Genomic DNA, 22,016 nt, shown 5'->3' with positions numbered 1-22,016 from the left:
ACTCTCAACAATAGGACATCCATTTCTACATAACGAACCAATAAACACCCATTCTCGAGAACAGGAGACGGTGTTTTCCGTGCGGTCCGTGCCGAGAAATTATAAGAGGGCGCAGTCATCAGAATTGAAGTAGTACAAGGAGTACAACGGAGTACAACGGAGTTGGCAGTTGAAAGTTAGCCTGTGAAGAGATGACAGTCGTGGTCCAGTCGGAATGGAGTGATTCTTAGGCTGCCAAGTTATTGTAATTGATTGTATTTAAGAGAGGTTGTAAAAGAAGATGTCAGTAAATCGAAACCCCATTATTATTAGTCACGGATCCATAAACTCGTGACAGTACAATCTAGCTACGAGAGCGTCACATAACAACGTCCTCTCCAAAAGCAGATTTGAAGACAGTACACTGAGGGCAGGATATTTTATGTGCTTACACAACTGTGACTGACTTCACAGAGTGAGCAATAATCATTCAATGTAATTTGTATTTATTTGCGTGCTGAGCGGGACAGCCAGTGGCGCATTACAGAGTTAACACGAATACAAAACTAGGGCAATAAACATACAAAAAGAAAAAAGAAACAAACAAACGATTAAATAAGGTTGTTTATATTCAAACGTGTTTTTTTTAATATCTGTAGATTTACGAACGGCATTAGAAACAGAAACACATCCAGATGAAGGGCAGCGGTTGGAGGAGCAGTTATAAAATCACGTTAAACTTCAACTGTTTCGAGGCCATAGGGGCAGCATTTAGCGTGACAGACACATTTATTAAATACAGTCGTTGAAGTGATTGTTTGTGTGTGTTATTCGTGGGGAAGGGGTTAGAAGTCAGCTTCAGCGTAAGAAGCGATAACATGTGTAGCTGAAAATACGCATGAAAGACAGCAGACGAAGTTCAGAGTACCAAGCTGATGAATGAAAGTATGAGGTAAAAGGTAAAACTATCCCTGTAACAGGCCGTGAAGGCCCATAGGGTTGTGAGACGTCGAGGCTCCCATTTCTTCTTTAGACAATCGGCTCACAGATGGCAGTGAGGTTGGTATCCATTTCTGTTAGAGGCTGAGTCGACCCCAGGGCCATAGTGCAGCAAGAAGGATTAAGTGGGGATTCCCACAATTCCCTGAAGGACATCCACCTCTCTCACTGCCGTATATCAGTTCATTCCGTAACTACTAATCCTGGAGCCAGAATCAAGACATCCGATTAAGCTTTAAGCTTCTATAGAACACTGAACTCAGAAAGACTGTGAAGACTGAAGTCATTAAACAATTAGGCCACAAGTTTGGCTCAATTTTGACTTTCGCTCAACTTGTCTGGCGTAGCGGTAAGGTTTCAGACTTGTATTCATGAGGTGCTCTGCTCGAATACCTACCGGAACATTGAGAGTTCTCTTGGTTTTCCTCAGTCTCCAAGATAGCTCAGTCGGTATAGAGACGGGCATCGGGCTGGACGGGCGGGTTTCGATTCCCAGCAGGGACAAGTGATTTTCCTCTGCTCCACAGCGTCCAGCTGGTTTCTGGGACCCATTCAGCCTCATAACCAATAGCTATAAGGGGTGGTAAAACTGCCAGAGCGTGAAACCGACATGTCATCCCATCTAATGCCAAACTCAAGAATGATGGAGCTGTACCTCTTATTCCCCATACGTCTTAATGGCATAGTGCTTAATTAATTAATTAAACACAGAGTCAACTTTACCTTATGAAAATTCCCATTGAATTCTCGACTGCTGTTACGCATACAAAAATATTTCTCTAAGAACTTATGTGGGAGTCTATTTGGCTCTATGGGCCCAAATTCATTTACTTGCATACTATTGGAGTTTTGAGGTTCTCATAGGGGGACTACGAGGACCACTGTCTTCTCAGATGTGACGCTGTATATTTATTTCACCTTCTGTGAAGAACGTCAGGTCTTACTGAAGATAGAAGCAGCTCGTATCTCCGAATCTTTGGTACATATCTACCAAAATACACGGCATTACATCACAGAAGAGAGCAATCTTCTTTTAACGTCGTATACGGTTTCCTAAACCAGAGATCGACAATCATGGACTCCTGGAAAATCTGGTGCCCTCGGAAAAAGTTTCGGGTGACCACAAGCATTTTTAAAATATGCACATTGATGTATTACGTAGCTATTCGCTGATGATCAAAAGTCGCTCTACAAACCAAAACACAAACACGTGTAACTTTATTTGGGAACTCGGGGTGCAAATAACTAACGTTTCTATGAAAACTATTACATTACTCAATATGAAGTCGTGTATGGCCGTGCCATGGCTCAGGCGGTTAGTCGCTGGCTTCCCGGGTTCGAGCCCAAGTCAGGTCATGTGGGATTTGTGGTAGACCAAGTGGCGTTGCGCCAGATTTCCTCAGAGTACTTCAGTTTCCCCTGCTAATTCTCATTCCACCGACTGCTCTACACTCATCATCCGGGACTGGTACAGTAGACCAAACAGTGGCCGACATACCAAGTGGACTCAGTCTCACCCCACCCCGAAAAACTAAATAAAAACATAATGTATTCCCATAGTTAAACGATGTTTCGGAGGAACGTATTGCGTCCATCTTCAGGATCGTAAATTAAGCCAAACAAAAAACAAATCAGAGGAATGTAGGGCTTATTTTTTGTTTGTCAGTTCTATCAAATGCTTCTGGAAATTGCTTGATATGAAAACACAAAGTGAAAATTATTTGTAATCCAATTATTCTAATTGTGTTTAACTTCCTTTTGCTAGGCTATAACACTGACCGCCATTGATTTTAGGCTTGATTCTTCCAAGTAAGGAAGTTGCCACAGAACACTGTTAAGCCTCCAAAATTAGATATCCGACAACTTTAAAAATATCCATTCCATACATATTTGCTCTACATTTTCATACATTAGCCTACTTTATTTTTTATAATCCGAACACGTTTTACATTAAATCACATTCAGGAAACCAACTTCCATACAAATGTGTGAAGCTGAGGCCGAGTGCGTTCATACATACAAATATACACATACACATACATATGTATTGGCTCTTGTGGGAGACGTAACGCAAGACACAGCGGGGCAGTGGTTGCAATTGTGTTGTGCGAAGGGAAGTAGCGAGAGGATTTTGTTTACCCCATACACATCTCTATCTCTCTCTGTCTAATGGTCTACCTATCTATCAGAATGTTTTTTTCTTTAATTGCTAGTGGGGTGGGACTAAGTCCCTTGTACTGCGGCCACTTCTGGCCTATTGTACCAGCCCCAGATGATAGGTGAGTGTGATTGTGGAGCAATTGGTGGAATGAAGATCGGCAGGGGAAACCGAAGTACTCGGAGAAAAACTGCCCCAGTGCAACTTTGTCCACCATAAATCTCACGTGACATGACCTGGGCTCGAACCCGGGCCGCCGCGGTGGGAAGCCAGCGACTAACCGCTTGAGCTATGACGCCCTCAGCCCAGTGACTATTTCTTGTGGTTTAATTTATTTCGCTGTCATTATATAGAATATACAAGGTCGAAGCCGGAAGGACGCGGTTTCGATTCCCGACGAGTTCACTGGAATTTTCAATTGACCTCATCCATCCAGCCGCACTATGATCCTGGGGTCGATCAGCCTCAAACAGAAATGTGTACCAGGAATCTTACTGGGAGTAAAGGGCGGCCGACCGGCGAGTAAGGCTGGCAACCTCATCGCCATCTGTGAGCCGATTTTAAGAGAATGTGGGAGTCTCGATGTCTCACAAACCTACAGGCCTCCACAGCCTGTTACAGGGATAGCTTTACTTTTTGTTGCCGAGTAATAGGATGATGATGAATTGGAAATGATTTGAAAGGAAGTTTGTGGCGTTTGCCTGGACAAACCGAGGAACTCCACAAAAAGTATAAAGTCAGGGTAGTCAGTGTTCCTCCCGATATTCTAACTGAGCACGTTCCGAAAACAAACCTAGAAAATTACCGTCACACAACCCTTTTCTGTAAGCGATCCTTGGCTAGTGAAGAAAGTCTCTGAGACACAGAATTGCAGGAATTCTCTTTAAGATGTTATATAATGACACTCAGTATCAAGTGACTGTAGCGTCAGTGACTCGATGATTAATGATCTCGGAACAGTTGTTGGTATGAGACCTGGCAGGAGAAGCAAAGTACTAGGACACACCTGTCACGTAGTGTAGTAAAACACTCATGTGCCCTGATGTGGAATCGAACCCGAACAGTGAGGGTGGTGAGCCGGCGTCTAACCGCCTGAACTATGCTACTAAGATGCTAAATACTAAGCGATGTGCAATATTTTCTTACAATAACATAACTGTCTCTGTGGTCTAGTGGTCAGAGTTCCTGGCTACAGATCCGGAGGTCCGGGTTCAATTCCTGGCGCTACTATATTTTCTGAGAAGTAGTGGGTGTGGGGCGGGGTCCACTCAGTCTCGTGAGGATTACTGAGGAGCTATTTCAAGGAAATAGCGGTCTAGAAAACTGAAATTAACGGCCGTGGGGATCCGTTGCGCTGATCACATGACACCCTCTATCCGCATAAGTTGGCACTAACTTCGCCGACATGCGGCGGTCGCTCGGTCGGTATAGATCACTTGTGGACTACAGGCCAAGGAGTTTGTTTTTTAACATAACTGTAATTTTACGGACTTGCAGTAGCCCGTTGAACACTGGCTGGAATAGAACTATTACACTGAAGTTTGGAGAATTACGTAATGAGGATATCCGGACTACGTACACATTTTATGTTTAATTTTCTCAGTGTTCAGAGACGTAGATACGGGGTATGTTCTCCGGAACGGAACGGAAGTATTGTAATGACGTCACAGGATGCGGCCAGCGGGGTTCTAGACATCCGCTAGAGGCAAACCGCAGTTTCGGGAAAGGTTGCATGTAGCTACAGAACTTTTCGTTATTGTGCGAATGCAACGTTGAGAGCATAACGGATGAGCGCATGTCAGACCGCTTCAGCACGTTGCTGTCCGTGACGGTCTGCGGACGCAGTTTCTGCAGACAGACACTCAGATCACTGACTGAAAGTGCATCGACTGTTCTCATTTCAGTCCGGTTCACTGAGCTGAAACTCACTTAACGAATTCTAACGCTAATTATGTTTCTAGCAGAAATCCTCGTGTTTGAACGTCGCAAGAAAATCAATCCACTTTTCATGGTTATAACTATGGGATAACAATCGATATAGGAGTCCATATTGATATCTATATCTTTATATCGATATGTATACGTCTATCGATTTGGCACACTTATCTGTCACATAGGCAGAAGCTGCGAGTATGCAACTTTCCATCCTCACGGTCCCTTGATCCCCGTAGCGCGATGAAGGTTACGGCGCTTTGTTTCATAGTATAGAGATGCACAAATTTATTTAATCGCATTTATTTTATTCTCATGTGTGACTCGCTTTATGTTCATTGTTGTTTTATGATCTGACTGGCAAGAATGCAAAATATTTTATTATTAATTATTAAATAATTTTTGCGGATAGAAGGTGTAGCGTGGTCAGTACAACGAATCCCCACGGCCGTTAATTTCGGTTTTCTAGACCGAAACCGATATTTCTTTAAAATAGCTCCCCAATTATCATCACGAGGCTGAGTGGACCCACATGCAAATTAAAATAGAAGGTCTGATCACAGGGACCGCGCGGTCTAAGGCATAAAATTCCTTCGCTTGCTCAAAAGCTAGAATCGTTGGCTCGAGTTCCACTCGAGGCATGGATGTCTGTCTGCCTTTGTTCTCTGTTCGTGTTGTCCTGTGTTTGCCACGCGCTGCTGCCCAGTCCAAAGAGCCCTACCGACTGACTGTAATGAAGAAGGTCAGACAGACTAACCCATCAACGTGAAGAAGGAAAAAGAATGAAAGATAATGGCTTTGTTAGCAATTCGTATTGTAGCACGTAGACACGTTGCTAAGTAATGAATCTACAAACAACGGTCATTGTTAGTTAATGGCCGTGAACAGCAAGAGAGGAATTGTGTTCTCTACGGGGTTCGAGCCGTAGTCAAGTGATGGAACAATGAAAGAACTGCTGGGAGATGTGTTTTCTATGCGGACCGCACGCGGGACTACATAACGAGTTCATTTTGCGTTGAGTTAGTTCTACCGTGTGGAGGCGGGGTCGAATACCTCCACCGTGACCCTGCGAGTCGTAGGAGGCGACGAAAAAGGAAGTCTCCAATCGGAGACAGTAAAATATGGTCAGGAGTCCCACGGGATTCGGACCCGAGAATGACTGCGTTGGCGAGGGCCAACAGCAGTTATAAACGACAGACCCGTCCTTTCGTCAGAGAAAGAAACCTGCAACTGTCTGACAGTAAAAAAATCTGGTCGTAAACCCCAAATGGGTGGTTTATTCCAAGACAGACTGGCCGACGGACCGTCGGTCGTAATATAAGACTCGACTAGACTTGAATTAGTAGAGATTTCGGCAGTATGAAGCCAATTACTTCAGTTCGGGAGCTGAAGTGAGACAGGTCATAGTGAGAGAGGACGTGGAGCCGTGAACACGAAAGTGGAGGAATCTAGGGCTTTGAAAGCCGTTACCAGACAACGACCGGTGAAGACACAGCGGACGTAGTGAACTTACGATCTGTAAGTCTTCAATAAATCCAATTACCAATCCAAACCCCGCCTACTGTCGCTCTATCATGTGACAGTGTTAATGACAATGCGCTACATAGCATATCAGATTACGAAAGAGAACAACAAATGTATCCACCTGGAGATCGTTTAATGATGGAAACATGTGCTACAAACATCGCAGAGTCCAGTGTAAAAGTGATTACCTTGTGACTAACAGAATCACGAAGTCAAACAACGCCACTTAAGTACTACGTAAACAAGGCTGCGGGGAACATGATACTGTAACGAATTTGATCAACGCGTTGCCAGGCAACAGCTCTGCAAACACGAAGAGAGGCAACAATAGAAGGGAAAGTGCGGTCCGTGCGGTGCGTGCCGAGCAAAAGCACGGAGCTATAGGAAGTCTGTTGCCAGGCAACGCAGCGTTTCGCGGAAGGTTCGGCGTGGAAGAAGAATAAGAAGTCGGCTTGTGAAGACTTGGTGTGTGATTAGCAGATTTAGTCAGTGAGACTGCTACAGTTCCTGCGTTTTAGTTGTGTACCAGGAGAGGGCCAGTTTGTGTAAATCAGCGATAGCGCTGTATTTAATTTTTTTTAATTCGCTTAGTGGGGGGTGGAGTACGGCGGCCACTGATTGGCCTATCGTAGCCTGCCCCGGGTGATTATGATGATGGAGAATTTGGTGGAATGAATATTGGCAGGAGAAACCAAAGTATGTACTCGGAGAAAACCCGCCCCAGCGCCACTTTGTCTACCACAAATCCCACTTGACCAGACCCGGGATCGAACCCGGGCAGCCGCGGTGGAAAGCTAGCTACTAACCGCTTGAGCTATGGCGCGGCCGCTAGCGCTGTATTTAATTGTAATTAAGAGAGAGAGTGTGTACCCAAGGTGCTAATAAATCCGAACTAGAACCCGCCATTTCCGTCGGGCGTACCACCTCCACGTGACAGTGCCAACTAAATTACAACGCAATAAGATGCTACAGTGTAGAATTATTGTCACGTACTCTACTTCCATTTAATTTCTTCAAGTTGGCAACAAGCTTTATCGCGTCAGGCAGGCACCCGGGCAGGGCATGACTCTCACGAAACGCGTCGGGAGAACGAATTCACTGTGTAGAAGACTATGTTAATTTAAGAGGTGAAGAAATGAATTCCATGAAAGTAAATAAACTCCATTGACCGCTGGTAAAAGAGGTCGATCTATAAGCGAGGAAAAGGGAAGTGAATGTCGTAATTTCACGTCTCGTCACCAGAATTCAGGACAAAACAACGGCATAGAATTAAGTGTTGAATTCTTCGAAAATGAGGCAAATGTCAGACGTTTCGGAATAAAAGTAACGAACGAAAATTTATTTGAAAAGTTAAATGAGATTGAATTCCTGAAATTATTGTTACAATTCAGTTGATATTTTGTCCTCTCATAATCTTTTTAAAAATATAAATAAGAAAATATTCACAAGAAGTTCTGGGAAGGACTGATCTCCTATTTTCCTTTCATACATCACGGACCGCATCACTCATTCACTCATGGATCTGAGCCCTTCTTGAGAAGCTGCCAATTGTGCAGCTACTCAAGAACTTCCCAACATTTTATGGAACCCGAATGTTCATTACCGTGTTCACAAGAGCCCTCCACTGCTCCTTATCCTGAGTCAGATCAATGTAATCCATCCCATCCCATCTTATCTCTGTAAGATACTTTTTAATATTGTCCACCCACTTACACTTTGGTCTTCCCAGTGATATCTTTCCTTTTGGCTTTCCCACCAATACCCTATATGCATTCCTCTTCTCTCCATTCGTGCTACATGCCCTGTTCATATCACCCCCCTTGACTTGATCCTTCTAATTATACTTGGAGAAGAGTACAAGTTATGAAGCTCCTCATTATGCAGTTTTCTCCAACCTCCCGTCACTTCATCCCTCTTCGGTCCAAATATTCTCCTCAACACCCTGTTCTCAAACACCTTCAGTCTATGTTCCTCCCTTAATGTCAGAGACAAAGTTTCACACCCTAACAATACTTCATTCTAATTTTTATATTTCCAGACAGCAGACGAGAAGACAAATTTTCTGGACTGAATTGTAGGAAACATTATCCGAGTCAAATTCACGGACCGCATAGAAAACTAGGAAATTATGGGAACACATAGATACACAGACAGGAAGGTGATTTCATAAGCGTCCTTTTTATTTTTTTAAATAAGGAACATCAGCTATTTTTTTTATCCCTTGAAAGACAGTAGCTAGGATTTGAGGTTGTCACAGCCTTAATTACCAAGATTTACTATATTTTGGATATGAAGCCGTGTGGCCTGTAGAAACTCATTGATGTTACGGAGAAATATAATGCCTCCATCTTCAGGGCTGAAGAATACGCAAATATCTGTTGTGCTTGATGCTTGTTTATTGCTGTTTTCTTGCTTAGCTTACTCCTCGACACTGAAGATTGAACCTGTATGTGATTCCAAAACTTCGGTGAACATTTGCGGACCACACGATTTCGTTTTCCAGAGGAGCAGGCTCCTTTTATTCCTAGATTTTAACATAGATGAGATGTAGCAAACGTGGGATGTACAGATATAGATCAAGAACCCAATTTATATTTGGATTATCTCTTTGACAGTCTTTCATAAGCCGCTTCAGTGAGCTTTCTCTTGCGTCACGTGGCAGTGCTGAATACAAATTGGAACACGGGAAAGACCCGACATGAATTCAGCAGTTCAATGTGCAGACTTCTGTGGGTGCCTCCTCACTCAGTCCAGCCAGGAGCTCCATGTGCTGTTGAATCTTGCGGGGTCTGCACCACTTATGTCCCAAGGCCGATTCAGCTGCGGGATCAGGCTCTGTCTGTGGCGCACAAGAATATTGTACATTGCTGTAACAATGTCAGTACTGCTACCTGACAGATTATTCTGCTCGCAGGGATCTTCATGGATATTAAACAGACATGGAGTATTGGTTATTGAAGGATTGCAGTTCGTTTGAGTTACAAATGTTTCTTTGCTGCAGCTGACTGTTGCGGCCTGACGCAGTTTGTTGACGTCAGCCTGTGTAACAGGCCTTCTTGTTGATGCAATGGATTTCCAGGCTCGACTGTTGATAACTGATGACGTGTTATATCTGGGGTTGGAAGCGCTGTTGCCGCTGTTACCGTAATATCCATCCAGTGAGCCATTGTTGCCAAACGTTCCTGTAAGAGTAGTATTAACCTGAGTCAGTACAGAAAGATGCTTTCCATTATGGAGGTAAAGTTGAAGTTGTCCCGGTGCTTAATTAATTACGCACCACGCCATGAAGACGAATAGGAAGTGGAAGTGTTTTTCGCCTGTGCGTCAGATGGACATGAATGGTCAGCTTAACGCCCTGGCCACTTTACCCGTGGGAAGGAGCTCCGACACGCATGATATAGGGAGACGAGGTGTTCATTGTACACGGAGTTTTAGTTTTGTTCAAACGCGGACTCTGGCCGACTTTTCAGATATTTCCCTTTCGTCGGACCTGCACATAACTCGCTCCCCCACGGTTGCAGTGTCCAGTAATCTCACTGTATTACAGATCATATAATGTTATGACATGTTGGACATTGCTTATTGCAAACTGTAAAGGGTTCTGACGATGGTGTACAACACTCGGCACTACTGGGTTTTTGACTTGGGCCATCGTCCGCTATTCTAACTAACACAACATTTCGGAGACATTTTAGTGTGCAGCCGGTAGGTATCGCTTCGCGCGAAGACGTTTGCGCAGAATGCGCCAGACATTTGACTGAGGCATCTGCAATTCCCGGCTCGCGGGATATGTTGACTTCTGAGGGCTCGTGACGAAAGTTCTTCGCACACGCTCGACCGTCTCGGCGGATGGCACGGGCCATCCTGTTCGCTTAGCTTCGCGCAAGCAGCCACTCTGCTGGAATTTTGCTGTACCGCGTTTCAGGGGGCATGCGGTAGCGTACTTGGTTGAGCCACTATGCTACAAGCCAGAAGGCTGTGGGTTCGATTCCCTATGAGGTCACTGGATTTTTAAATTGACCTAACCCTTCCAGCCGCACTATGGCTCTAGGGTCGACTCAGCCTCTAACAGAAATGAGTACCAGGACTCTTCCTTTGGTGTAGAGGGCGGCCGGCGCGTAAGGCTGACCTCACCACAATCTATGAGCCGATTGTCTATAGAAAATGAGGGACCCTCAACGTCTCACAACCCTATGGGCCTCCATGGCCTGTTACAGGGATAGCTTTAACGCTGCATGTCTCGGTCTTCATGGGGCCATCATCAGGCAGTATAATTATTATATGGCTAAAGTTATTGAACTCCTAAATGTGGATCCATAAGGTCAATATTGTAATCCTTACATTCTACCTTAAGCATAACTTTATAACATGGACTTGATGCACTAAATACGGGTCTATATTTAGGAGTTCACTAACTTAGCCGTACGATCATAACACTGCCCGATGATGGCCCCATGAAGACCCAGACATGTGGCGGCAGAAAATAAAATTCAATCTGAATATTGATTGATTATAAAACCACTTTTTTTTTTGTTGACAGAAACTTTACCTTGTCATATATTTGTGATTCACAACAAGATGCACACTATGAGAGTACTCTTGTTGTGTCATTCCGTAACTCCAGAGTAGCTGAGCTGATTTTGGCAAAATTTGATATTAGCGTTTCTTGCATTAGTGTGTGTCTCTGACACCACTTCAAAAATAAATTAATTCAATGTCTACGACTTTCCTCAATACTTGAAGTTATATCTTCTGTAACATAACACCGCGTAGTCCTGTGAAAGTCAGCCGACGCTTTGAAGGAACATATCGCCTCCAAATTCAGAGTTGAATAATGAGCCAAGCAAGAAAACAGCATAAAGCAGGCATCAGGCACTATCCAGAAGATATACTTTTCATAACCACCGCTGTGAAAACCTCAAATCATGCACTAACACTGATCAGGACATTTATATATTCTGCGATATTTAGTCATTGTAAGCCAAAACTATTTAAGGCCTTATACAGAGTGTCCCAGGAGGAAAGTTCGGTATTCTGAGAGGTCATAGAATCGGTCATCCTAAGCAAAAAGTGTATCTGTACATGTGTCATTCTGAACGGTTTCCGAGATAGAGCTATTTCAGTGTACAGTTCCAAAACTGTTGATAAGAAAGAGATATTACGTACTGTTTCTAATGCCGGTATTTATTGTTCAAGTGACAGTTGGTACAGTTTACCTAGTAAAATGCGGTTTCGAAAATTCCACCGTCAACATCCTTGCACTTTGCAACTCGTGCGAGGACATGGCGTGTTGCTCGTGTGTACAGTGAAACAGCTCTATCTCGGAAACAGTTCGGAACAGGATACATGCACATGTATATTTCTTGCTTAGAATAGCCTATACTATGACCTCTCAGATTATTGATTTTTCCTAATTGGACTCTGCATATACATATATATTTTTTTTTTTTCATGCAGGTCTGTACAATAAAACCCTCATCGAAATTTGCACCAAGTCCTCAAACAAGTTTAATGAATTGTAAAGCATATCATTTGAATATCGTGTAGGATATCTGAGTCTATATAGAGACCAGACTAAGGGTTGGAAGACTGAGGAACCGAGTTTCGATTCTTGAGAGGGGCAAGACATTTTTCTCTCCCCTTTCGAGGGTAGAATGGTTGCGAAGCGAAACCTGTATCATTTAGAGCGAGAATCCGGAGCTTGTTCTTAAGCGACAAGGCGACCGGGGCCTGAAGCTGATCACTAAGTTCCAACTAGTGCCGAGTTTAAGGATGCGTGAAGCTTTATCTCCACCACGTCACCCTTGTGTCTTTTCGTGGGGTGGTGCTCTGTTAACCAGAAGGGCTGCTTCGTCTTCACCATTAGATTACAGCGGACATCTTGAACATTCTGTTCCATAATGTGCTCAACGCCTGTATTTTGGTTCCATTTATTGTCTTTATGTGCGTATGTTGGTGGCGAAGAGTGAATTAATAATATCCATGCATTCATTTTCATTTTTCAATGGTTAAACTGTCCTTTGTTGGGCCTTGGCCACTTCTTCTGCTTCGTAATCTTTTTTACACAGACGGTACGACTCCTTGGACGGGAGATCAGCCCGTCGCAATGCCGCTGCCTAAACACAGGACAATATAAACACACAATAAACGCACACACAGACATCTGTGACTTGAATGGGATTCAAACCCACGATCCCAGCGTTCTAGCGAGCGAAGACAATTAATGCCTTAGACCGCGCGGCCACTGTCATGGGCGAATTAATAATATATGAAAATACACTATAGCATAACTCTCACATGTTACAGTCCGAGGAACCGCAAATTACATTACAATTTTAGTCAAAATTAAAGTCACATTGTGACTGACGCTCAGTCAATCGGTTTTGGTGTCGAGCCCCATTTGGGGCTCATGACCAGATATTAGTTACTATTAGACATTTGTTGTTTTATTCATGTGGGGCGCCCTCTCCGACGAGAGATTCACTGTCAGCAGTAATAAGTCTGTTATCAGTATGTACAATTGACATTTTACATATTATTACATGTATGTATATATACAAGCCGGTCACTGTAGCCGAGCGGTCTAAGGTGTGCACTGTCTTCGCTCGCTCGGAAGCCGGGATCGTGGGTTCGAATCCCACTCAGGGTATGGATGTTTGCGTGCGTTTTTCTGTGTTTGTCTACAGGTAGAGGCCTTGCGACGAGCTGATCACTCGCCCAAGGAGTCCTACCGTCTGTGTAAGATCTAGTAAACCGAAGTGAAACGGAGAGTTTCATGGAGGTAGGCCTAGGCCCAAATTGGGGCTGTAGCGCCACAGGAAAAACAAATGTATATATACAACATATACAAGGTCCCTGTAAATTCTGACTCAGTTCAGCAGTTCATACCTTGTCCTTAGCAGCTCACGCTACAACGGCTGTCTAGTCACTTGCACGGTCGTATGCTTGACCGCCGCCAAATTTAAGCCCTTATACTTTGTATGTTGGACTTCGCCTTGTCCAGTGTTCCGAGCATTTGTATTTTCGTGATTTCGTATGACTTCTGCTTGTTACCTGCACAATTTTCTTATGTAGTCATATACGTACAGAAATTTGAATGCCATGTGCAAATCGCGAAACGGTATACACCCTGGGAAAATTACAATGGTAGGGAGAAATTTGTTTTGCAGGCGCTGTAATTTCAGTAGGTGGCATCAAAATTTCCTACATAATTTAAAATTTACAGTTAGTGCGTGATACAAAAGAATCAGCGTGCGCATTCACTGATTAAATAGGCCCCCAAAAGGCCTGGAGCCCCACTGCTCACATTACGGATTCCATTATCGCAAAGACTAAAATGCATCTGCATCTAACAGTAATAAGCAAGATCTGGAAGCAGAGTACTTAAAGGACACGCACCTACAACCAGTTTCCAGTCGCCAATTATGAGGGCTGCAGTTTTCTCTCGTTCATCGATGTTCACTAGGACCTGGCGACGAGGCGACTTCTCGTCATAGACGAGACTACTCCATTGGTCTACTCCATCAAGATTGCTGTCAAGTTTGGTGATGTCTCCACCCGCGGCGCTGTAGAGCGTTGGAAGCCAGTCAGACACATGCATCAGCTGGAATACGTAAATGGAACAGTGGGACATGTTCTGAAGTCAGGAAGGTACCTGCATCAGCTGAAATCTATAACTGGGACAAAGGGACGTGTCCTGAAGCCAGGAAGGTACCTGCATCAGCTGAAATCTATAACTGGGACATGGGGACATGTCCTGAAGTCAGAAAGGTACCTACATCAGCTGAAATCTATAAATGGAACAGAGGGACGTGTCCTGAAGCCAGGAAGGTACCTGCATCAGCTGAACTCTATAAATGGCGCAGAGGGACGTGTCCTGAAGCCAGGAAGGTACCTGCATCAGCTGAAATCTATAAATGGAACAGAGGGACGTGTTCTGACGCCAGGAAGGTACCTGCATCAGCTGAAATCTATAAATGGAACAGAGGGACGTGTCCTGAAGCCAGGAAGGTACCTGCATCAGCTGAAATCTATAAATGGAACAGAGGGACGTGTCCTGAAGCCAGAAAGGTACCTGCATCAGCTGAAATCTATAAATGGAACAGGGGGACGTGTCCTGACTCCAGGAAAGGACCTGCATCCGCTGAAATCTATAAATGGAACAGAGAGACGTGTCTTGAAGCCAGGAAGGTACATGCATCAGCTGAAATCTAAAATGGAACTGAGGGACGTGTCCTGAAATCAGAAAGGTACGTACATCACCTGAAATCTATAAATGGGACATGGGGACATGTCCTGAAGTCAGGAAGGTACGTGCATCAGCTGAACTCTATTGTGGCTTATTCACTGAAAGCCGGTCGTTGCTAGCTAGCGGCCCATAAACAACAACAGAGGAATGGTGTTTTCTGCACGGTCCGTTCCGATGGCTGTGCACGCAACAGTGGAATACCGCTAAACAACAATCGCACTGTAACAGAGGAACGGTGTTTTCTATGCGGTTCGCATAAGGCTGACAACCTCACCGCCATCTGTAAGCCGTTTGTTTAGAAAATGTGGGAGTCTCGACGTCTCACAACCTTATGGGCTTCCATGGCCTGTTACAGGGATAGCTTTACCTTTTTTCCTACAGCTTTCTACACCATTGCAAAGAAGATGAAGCCGTGACATGAGCTTCTGAAAGCTGAGAGCAGAATAACAAACGAAAAATAAGGCTTTTGTTCTTTAGGGACGGAGACTAGGGGGCAGCTCCTACATAAATATTCGTGCGTAACACATCACACACTTTGAAAGTACAACTGTTACTACACTAATTTCCGTCATAACTTCGAAAATTATATTTTTGTCATATTTCTTGATTTCTCCTACTCATTGACGGACTGTACCATACTCAGCAGTTAGATCTTGGATTCTCATCACTGAGGACTGGGTTCAGTGCTGGGTGAGATTCCTGGTACAGGAAATAGCACTGGCAAATATTTTTTTCTTCCGTCGAGTTTCAGTGGTTATTTGCCACCGCTTGTTGAGGCTCACCATGTCCTTGGCCAGTAGCGCGTTGTCATATGCTCGGTCTCTAGGCCCGGTGTTTTGCACGTTGCAGAAGAAGTTGATGCAATGCTCTCTCACTGAGGGATATTCAGTTTTTATGAAATGCAATTTATGGAAACGAAAGGCTCACTACCGCTTTCAAAAAAGTCCGGCCACATTCACATATATGCAGCATATATCTTTATGTAACTTTATGTAACCATTTTAGTATTTTATACCGAGAGGACTGGAATAGCGGTGACGTAGGTACGTGTTCATGACATACGCGGTTTGAATCTCGATTAGGTAATCGTCTACCCTGATTGAAATTCCTCGTAGATTTCCAGACAAATTGTTGGATGCTACAGTTCATTAGGTCACAGCAGCGTCCTTCAGAATCCTTTCCAGTTTCATCATCACACCACATGACGCTACACAGTCTAGTTACTGACAAACAGTAATACTTGCCATTTACTTCTAGGTTTTCCAAGTGACGTCTTCCATTCAGGTTTTCGACCAAAATATTTTATAAAATATATTCTGCCTATCTCGTCATCCTTGAGATTATCAAGTTAATAACAGTTGATGAAGGTACAAATTATGAAGCCCCTAAGTATGTGTCTTCTCTTTGTCCCTTTTCTATTTCCTCTCCCTTAGGTCAAATATATTTCTCATAACCCTATCCTTAAAATGTTTTCATTTAAAGTTTTCCTTTTCATGAGATATACTACTTTTACTCTCACACAACAGACATTGTCAGGTAATGTAGGAGTATCGGCCACTCCTGGAAATTCTGCCCGCGTAAGAGGAAGGAAAAGTGACATTGATAGGCTACTTGGGACGAGCAACCTTGAGGAGGGAGCAATGTGGAATATTTTCTCAAAGCAAGAACTGTGTACAGAGAAACAGCCATTGCTGTGTAACGGCTCTGTAACAAACAACAATGGAGTAAATTTTGGAAGTGGTGTTTTCTGTGCGGTTTGTATCGCGGCTATATAAAAAGGACAAGCTGACATTACGGAAGAGAAAGTAACACGCTATATGTGCGATACGTAAGCTTGACGAGAGGCCAAGCATATTCATAAGAGACAACCCCATCTTCTCGCCAGAGAGGATGTTACATGAGGAAAATTACCACAAGGGTTCAGGAGGAGGCAATATGTTTTTCCGAAACGTCGGTTTACATGATAGCTACATTGCACCGCATACCAGAAGAAGACATTCTTCATAGTCACCGCTGTGACAACCTCAGCTCTTGCACAGTGCTATAGTTGTTTGTAGTACGACCTGTACGTGGTTAAAGAGGCCGCACCATAGCTCAAGCGGTTCGTCGCTGGCATCCCACCGCGGCAGCCCGGGTTCGATCCCGGGTCTGGTCAAGTGGGATTTGTGGTGGACAAACTGGCGCTGGGGCGGGTTTTCTCCGAGTACTTCGGTTTCCCCTGGAATCTCCATTCCACCAAATTCTCCATCATCATAATCACCCGGGGCAGGCTACAATAGGCCAGTCAGTGGCCGCCGTGCCGAGTGGACGCAGTAGGACTCCAGCCTCCAGTAAGGGAATTAAAAAAATTGTTAAAAAAATCCACTAATCCAAATTAGTTTTTGCAGCCTCACATGCAGCACTACGTTCTATAATATTTATTAAAAATTATTCACTTTTAAAAATTTAAAAGTACATCACTACACGTTTCGACCAATGTGGTCATCATCAGGTGTTAAAATTTTTGGGCGACGAAACTGCTGCAACTCTTTGTTGCTTATGTTGTTATATTAAAGTTCCCTCGATGCGCATGTGTGTTTGGGTTGGTGGGTTGTGTTGTGATGCGTGTCTTGTTCTCGAATGATTTATGAGTCACATACCCCTAAATCTGTGACAATAATAAATAACAAATGTTTTTCATTACGTAAATATTAAAGTAGTTCCTAACCTAAAAATACATATATTACCTTCACTGTATTTAATGTACATGAATATAAGTCAGTATCAGGCATCAGATTTCTTACACGTTAAAAAAAAATTCAGTTACCTCGTCAGAAACACGACTTGGCTGACGTAGTAATGGGCTCCATATCAGTGCCACCCCTCGAACACCTCCCTCCCACAGCGTGGCCTTGATCTGTAACCAAGGGCACTCACNAGGTTCTTTTACGTGCCGTAAAGCTACGACACGGAACCCACGGCTTAAAGTCCCTCCCGGAGGACTTGTTCCCTGAATTTTTCCGCCCTTAAAAATTCCACGACCTCCGCCGGGTTTGAACCCGCGTACCACAAGTCATGAGTTGGGAACGTTACCTCTAGACTACGGAGGCCGCTTAGGAGAGCCTAACCCTTCCGTCTAACTTGGCACTGGTAAGAAAAATAAAAGTAAAGTACTTACTCCTCTGAGAGGATAGTTGGAGCCCCAGTTCTGGAAGACACCGACGCTGGGGGCGCCGTTATCGGATATAAATACGATGATGGAATTATTCAGCATTCGCCTGTTGTGTAGCGCCTCCACCACTCGGCCCACAGACTCGTCCATCTGCGACACCATAGCTTCAGAACAGACGGTATCGGTAGCTTAGGTTCCCTTGTGTAACACACAGATTAACGGTCGAAATTGTGTGGAATTTTCGTAAATACGGCCAGCTATCCCTGTAACAGGCCGTGAAAACGTCGAGGATCCCACATCTTCTCTAGACAATCGGCTCATAGATAGCGGTAATGTCAGCCTTAAGCTTTGGCCGCCATTTATGCCCCAGGAAGATTCGTGGTACTCATTTTTGTAAGAGGCTGAGTCGACCCCCAGGGCCATAGTGCGGCTGGAAGGATTAGGTCAATTGGAAAAAATCCACACCTCATCGGGACTCGAACCTACGACTTTCCAGCGTAGTCGGTATAGCGACTGGCTACGGGTTGGACGACTGAGAGGTCGGAGTTCGAGTCCCGATATGGTCAAGAATATTCTCTTCTCAAAATCGTCCAGACCGGCTTTGGGGTCCACCCAAACTTCTATCCATTTCCTACAGGTGGCTCTATCCCCAGGGGGTGAAGCTGCCGCTCACCTCTAGCTTAAGTATGCAGTCTACATAACAGTATTCTATATTTAAAACAAAATAGACACTATCGTATCAACATTTGTTTTTATTGACGCAACATGTTTCGACACTTATACTGAGTCATCATCAGGCGTACAATGATACCAGCCTCAGTTGTTGAATTGCATCCAATTCTTCAATAAGGAACCTTATTGTGCACTTGAGTGTTCTTAAATGCATAAATTGAGTTTTTCGGTCAAAATTTTAAATATTCAGGTAATGAAATTAAAAAATTAGAGACTAAAGATTAAAACATAAAAATTAAAAATGTACAAAAATGGAAATGAAATATTTGGTGATAAATCTCTTTAAAACTCTGTGACCGCTATGTTTTGACGTGATTTTCTGATGGTAGAGGCGACTATAGCCTATCCTCTTCCATCCTTGCAATATGCTCTCTCTGCTTCATCTTATGCAGAAATTTTAAAGCTGTTTCAGCTCTTAAATAATCAAGCAGTATGCCCCGAAGGCTGGGGGGCGGGGGAATGACTGGATGTACAGATCCACTCCATTTTATTCTGATCTCGTCAAATTTATCACGTAGTGTGTGTGACTATAGACAGGGTTTGTATTGGTCAATGGATTTACTGACTACTTATACACACGACGGGGAACTACAATCAATTACAGCGCCACTGCTAATCTCCACAATTCACAAATCACCACAGCACTCGCTACATCTTTTCTAGCCTGCTGTGTCTTCACCAGCCGTTCCTTGGTAGCTGCTTCTAATAGTGGAGATTCTTCAGCTTCACGCACTCAGGTTGTATCTTTACCGCCTCCCGTGCAGAACTCAACTGAACTCATTGTCAAAGTCAAAGTCACATTGCGACTGATGGTCAGTCAGTAAGTCTTGGTGTCGAGCCCCATCTGGAGCTCATGACCAGATATTTATTACTGTTTCACAGTTACGGTCTTGTTTTTTTTTTTTGTGGGGCTCCCTCCCTGGTGAGAGGACGGGTCTATTTTTGTATATGCTGCTGGTCCTTGCCAGCGCAGTCTTTCTCGGGTCCAAGTCCCTTGGTATTCGCGACCATATTTTACTGTCTCGGCACTGACCACAGAGAAAACACCGTTCTGCATTTGTCTTGTGTATGTTGCCGGAGTTACCGCTATTTATAGAGCTGAGCAAAGAATCTAGACGCCGTACTATCGTTTCTTATTCTGTATTGCCTTGTATATCCTTTATCTGTTCTATTAAATCTCATTTCTGCGGCACGAATCGTGTTTTCCTCCTCCTGTCTGAAGCCTCAGAGCCACACAACAATGTTGATGTTGCCATTAATTTATATAATTTTAACTGTTTCCTTCCGTGATGGGCGTGGAATTTCAGTGTGTGGTTTTCCAAGCTAGTCTGAAGTAACTCTTGTCATGAAACTTGACATTGACCTTTGAGTGACTTGAGAGGCCTCACATTTTTATGATGCCACGTCACGTGTACAGCCGCAGAATATACAAATTTAACAAGCACAAAAGAGCAGGATAGTTTACTCATTGCAGGAACTAACCTAGGGGCCGGACGACCGAAGAATCGGGATTTGATTCCTCTGTTCTGCGTCTCGTGCCCAGACTGTCTCTGGTACCCTTGCAGTTCTTGTTACTGTACTTCACGTACCCTCGTACAGATGTACTCACGAAATAGACGTGATACACAGAGACTGCTCTCTCATTCGTGATCTACTACATAACTTGCGTTCATGTGACGGGGTAACGACTGATAGTTCATTGTTATAGTAAACCTAAATTCCGTAATTCTAAATCTTTCATCTCACCGTCATATGCCCCTTTTGTGTGTCAAATCATATACAGGAATATCGCGACTAATACGGTTAATGAATCCATTGATGTGGTCGCATTAAGCGAAGTCAAATGGCAATTGGTTCAAAATCGACGGTAACAGGCAACGAAAAATTTTAAACATAAGTTTTTATATTTTCACGTAGTATGACTCATTATAGACCGGGGTTCGATTGGTGAATTTATATATTGACCACTTATACACACAACTCGGAACAATAAACAATTACAGCGCTAACGTTAATCTCCACAACTCACAAATAACCACAACACCCGCTAAGCCTTTTCCACCTTGCTGTCTTCACCAGCCGTTTCCTGGTAACGACTACTAACAGGACAGATTCTTCAGCTTCAGGCTCTCAAGTTCTATCTTCACAGCCTGCCGTGTAGAACTGCTTAGCAACTGACTTTGTCCCTTGCTTAAGTCATCTCGCCACATACCACGTAAAAACATCCCGTTTCCAGCAGTAACTGTACGTTATTTACGTAATCTCAAATGGGGCAGTCAACACAACTATAACAATAACTATACTATACTACTAAACTATAACTAACTATAACAACTATACCAATAATGGTACTATCGTACCAACCTTTGTTTATTTGTGTAGTTCGTATTGCGCCCCATTTGAAAGTACATTAAAACACACAACGGGAATGCATACTTTGAGGAGTAACTATTGCTGCATGTGTATTCGTTGCCACGGGAACGTGTTTACCAGGATGTTGCCCAGAAACTGTCGTCGTTTACAGAGTCACCGCTAAGCAACGGCTTTATACGCCACAATATATTTATTAATGAAATTTACAGTAAAGGACAACAAGAATATTCTTATAATTAAATTTATTGTTAGAAGTCACTGAGTAATTATATGGAGCAAAACAAAAAGGAAGAAATTCTAAATATCATTCCTAGAGGTAATATTTTTTTAATTAGCTTAGTTGGGGGGGAGGTGGAGTCCAAATGGGTCCACTCGGCACGGCGGCCACTGATTGGCCTTTTGTTGCCTGCCCCGGCTGATTATGATAATGGAGAACTTGTAGGAATGAAGATTGGCAAGGGAAACCGAAGTACTCCGAGAAAAGCCGCCCCAGCGCCACTTTGTCCACCACAAATCCCACTTGACCAGACCCAGGATCTATTTTATATAAATAAAAATGTAAATGTTGGTTTTCTCTTATCGAAGATCCATGGAAACGCAATAACAGTGGGCCGTTGCTAACAACAGATCGTGCCCTCTATTGCGTCCGAAACCAGGTTATAATAGTCAAACTCTGAAGAGTTTTAAATAAAAATGTAAATGTTCGTTTTCTCTTATCGAAGATCTCCGAAAGTTCTCCACCGATCGCTTCGAAATCCAGCAGTCGTTTCAATAGTAACGCTAGAACAGCGTATACTTCCATGGAAACGCAATAACANTATATATATATATATATATATATATAAGCCTGCATTTTACATCTGACATAATTTGCAGGAACTCAGAGACATCTGGTATGGTATGAGAGATCTCTTATAAAA

The 22,016-nt window shown here is 43.6% G+C and overlaps 1 protein-coding gene across 3 annotated transcripts in view; it reads right to left on the bottom strand.

Moving 5' to 3' along the window:
• Positions 1-8,751: 8,751 nt before the first annotated feature.
• LOC111868003 (arylsulfatase B) overlaps positions 8,752-22,016 on the bottom strand; it is a 36,832-nt gene continuing 23,567 nt past the window's right edge. For 2 of the 3 annotated variants that reach the window (XM_023858318.2, XM_023858319.2), the window contains exons 5-8: positions 17,998-18,155; positions 17,647-17,736; positions 13,991-14,195; positions 8,752-9,774 (exon numbers count right to left, since the gene is read on the bottom strand). In XM_023858318.2, the coding sequence (XP_023714086.1) occupies positions 9,338-9,774; positions 13,991-14,195; positions 17,647-17,736; positions 17,998-18,155 (890 nt within the window). In that variant the 3' untranslated portion in view covers positions 8,752-9,337. The remainder of the gene's footprint in view (positions 9,775-13,990; positions 14,196-17,646; positions 17,737-17,997; positions 18,156-22,016) is intronic. The other variant, XM_023858320.2, reaches the window with a different exon arrangement.

This window comes from Cryptotermes secundus, unplaced genomic scaffold, assembly GCF_002891405.2.
Source record: "Cryptotermes secundus unplaced genomic scaffold, Csec_1.0 scaffold508, whole genome shotgun sequence".
NCBI classification, from domain to species: Eukaryota; Metazoa; Arthropoda; class Insecta; order Blattodea; family Kalotermitidae; genus Cryptotermes; species Cryptotermes secundus.
The sequence above is the reverse complement of the archived record's forward strand: the minus strand, read 5'-3'. Positions and strand labels throughout refer to the sequence as shown.